At 42.9% G+C, this 1,372-nt stretch overlaps 1 protein-coding gene across 1 annotated transcript; it reads right to left on the bottom strand.

The window, feature by feature from the left end:
- Window positions 1-213: 213 nt before the first annotated feature.
- LOC133322546 (lysosomal aspartic protease-like) lies at window positions 214-1,372 on the bottom strand. The gene has a single exon (XM_061531532.1). It carries the CDS (start codon window positions 1,370-1,372, stop codon window positions 233-235), a length of 1,140 nt encoding a protein of 379 aa, XP_061387516.1. The 3' UTR covers window positions 214-232.

Raw genomic sequence — 1,372 nt, 5'->3', positions numbered from 1 at the left:
TGTCGCTTGAGATCACTTCGCAACACCTTGAAATTTAAAATATTCACCTCAGACCAAATAAATTATTTCACTTCGCAGCACCTTGAAATTTAAAATATTCACCTCAGACCAAAAAAATTATTTATCTTAAAAAAAATATTTCAACACATTTATATTATTGCATTAAACCAAATTTTTATTTACATATTATTTACAGTCCGAAACATATTACACTTTCTTCACATCAACCCCCTTAAACAGCTTCAGCAAAACCAACACGGTTATTTCCGAAATCGAAAACAGTGTAATATTTGCCAATGAAGACATCACCCAAAATCCAGAAATCGGTACCCATTTCGGTGAACGAAGACATACACTGGCCATCGACCTCAACAATGTAGGCACTGGGAGGCAAAGTGAAGGTGGTACCACCAATAACGAAGGTGACATCGGGTAAGGTATCAACAGCCGAACAGTCAACATAGTAGGCGCCTTCATCTTCATTGTAGGTGCCACCGATTTCAGTGTTCAAGGTTTCATAGGCGGCAGAGGGGCATACAATCAAGCTGGTGCCGGTATCAGCAATAGCTTGGCAGTTATCACAAATGCTCTGGCCATTGATGGCACCAGAGGTAACTTCGAATTGCCAATAGCCTTGTTGGGAAACGGGAACATAGGTAATATCACCGGTGTACAAGCTGGAATCAACACCACCCAAAATCAATTGACCACCATCGGTAGAGGTACCATCACGGTTCAAGAGGAAGGAGAACATATCGGCATCAACTAAACCTTGCGAATACATATTGTAGAAGGGAGGCACAACATTGTCTTCAGCCAACGATTGATAGGCCATGCCGAAAATACCATCGAAATTGGAATCGGTGAAGCTGCTACCGGGTTCATTCATAGCCTCAGCGAATACTTGATTCTTAATGGTCAAACCTTCAACGGTTACATCATCCTGGGACAAGAAGCCGCTCATACTGCCGGAGCCATAAGAAATGGAGATTTGCTCGCCATTGGCGACATAGGTGCTGGAATCATCGTGATTGTATTGGTTGTGTTTCTTGCAGGCAATATCCCAAATCCAACAGCGGCTAGAGGGAACCCACAAATTGGAGGAGCCAGTATCGAACAACACAACAAATTTCTGGGGTGGTGTACCAATGGTGATGTCACCATAGTAGGCCATGTTCAAGGAGTTTTCCAAGGGTTCATCGGTGATATCACGGCGTTGCCCCAAATGATATTTGGTAGCCAATACAGATTTTTCAGCACGAATATCCTTGGCGGTCTTGACAAAATTCTCATGCTTGTGAATTGGTACACGGACCAATTCGGCACTGGCGATAGCCAAGACGATGGCTAACAAAGCGAAGTATTTGAACAT

The sequence above is a fragment of the Musca vetustissima genome, unplaced genomic scaffold (genome assembly GCF_032173495.1).
Source record: "Musca vetustissima isolate MV318-11 ecotype Yass unplaced genomic scaffold, APGP_CSIRO_Mvet_v1 utg15419, whole genome shotgun sequence".
Lineage (NCBI taxonomy): Eukaryota > Metazoa > Arthropoda > Insecta > Diptera > Muscidae > Musca > Musca vetustissima.
Note: the sequence above shows the minus strand (reverse complement) of the source record. Positions and strands in the feature narration are given on the sequence as shown.

Coding starts and splice junctions, on each gene's coding strand:
- LOC133322546 (XM_061531532.1), bottom strand. CDS start 1,372: ATGTTCAAATACTTCGCTTTGTTAGCCATCGTCTTGGCTATCGCCAGT.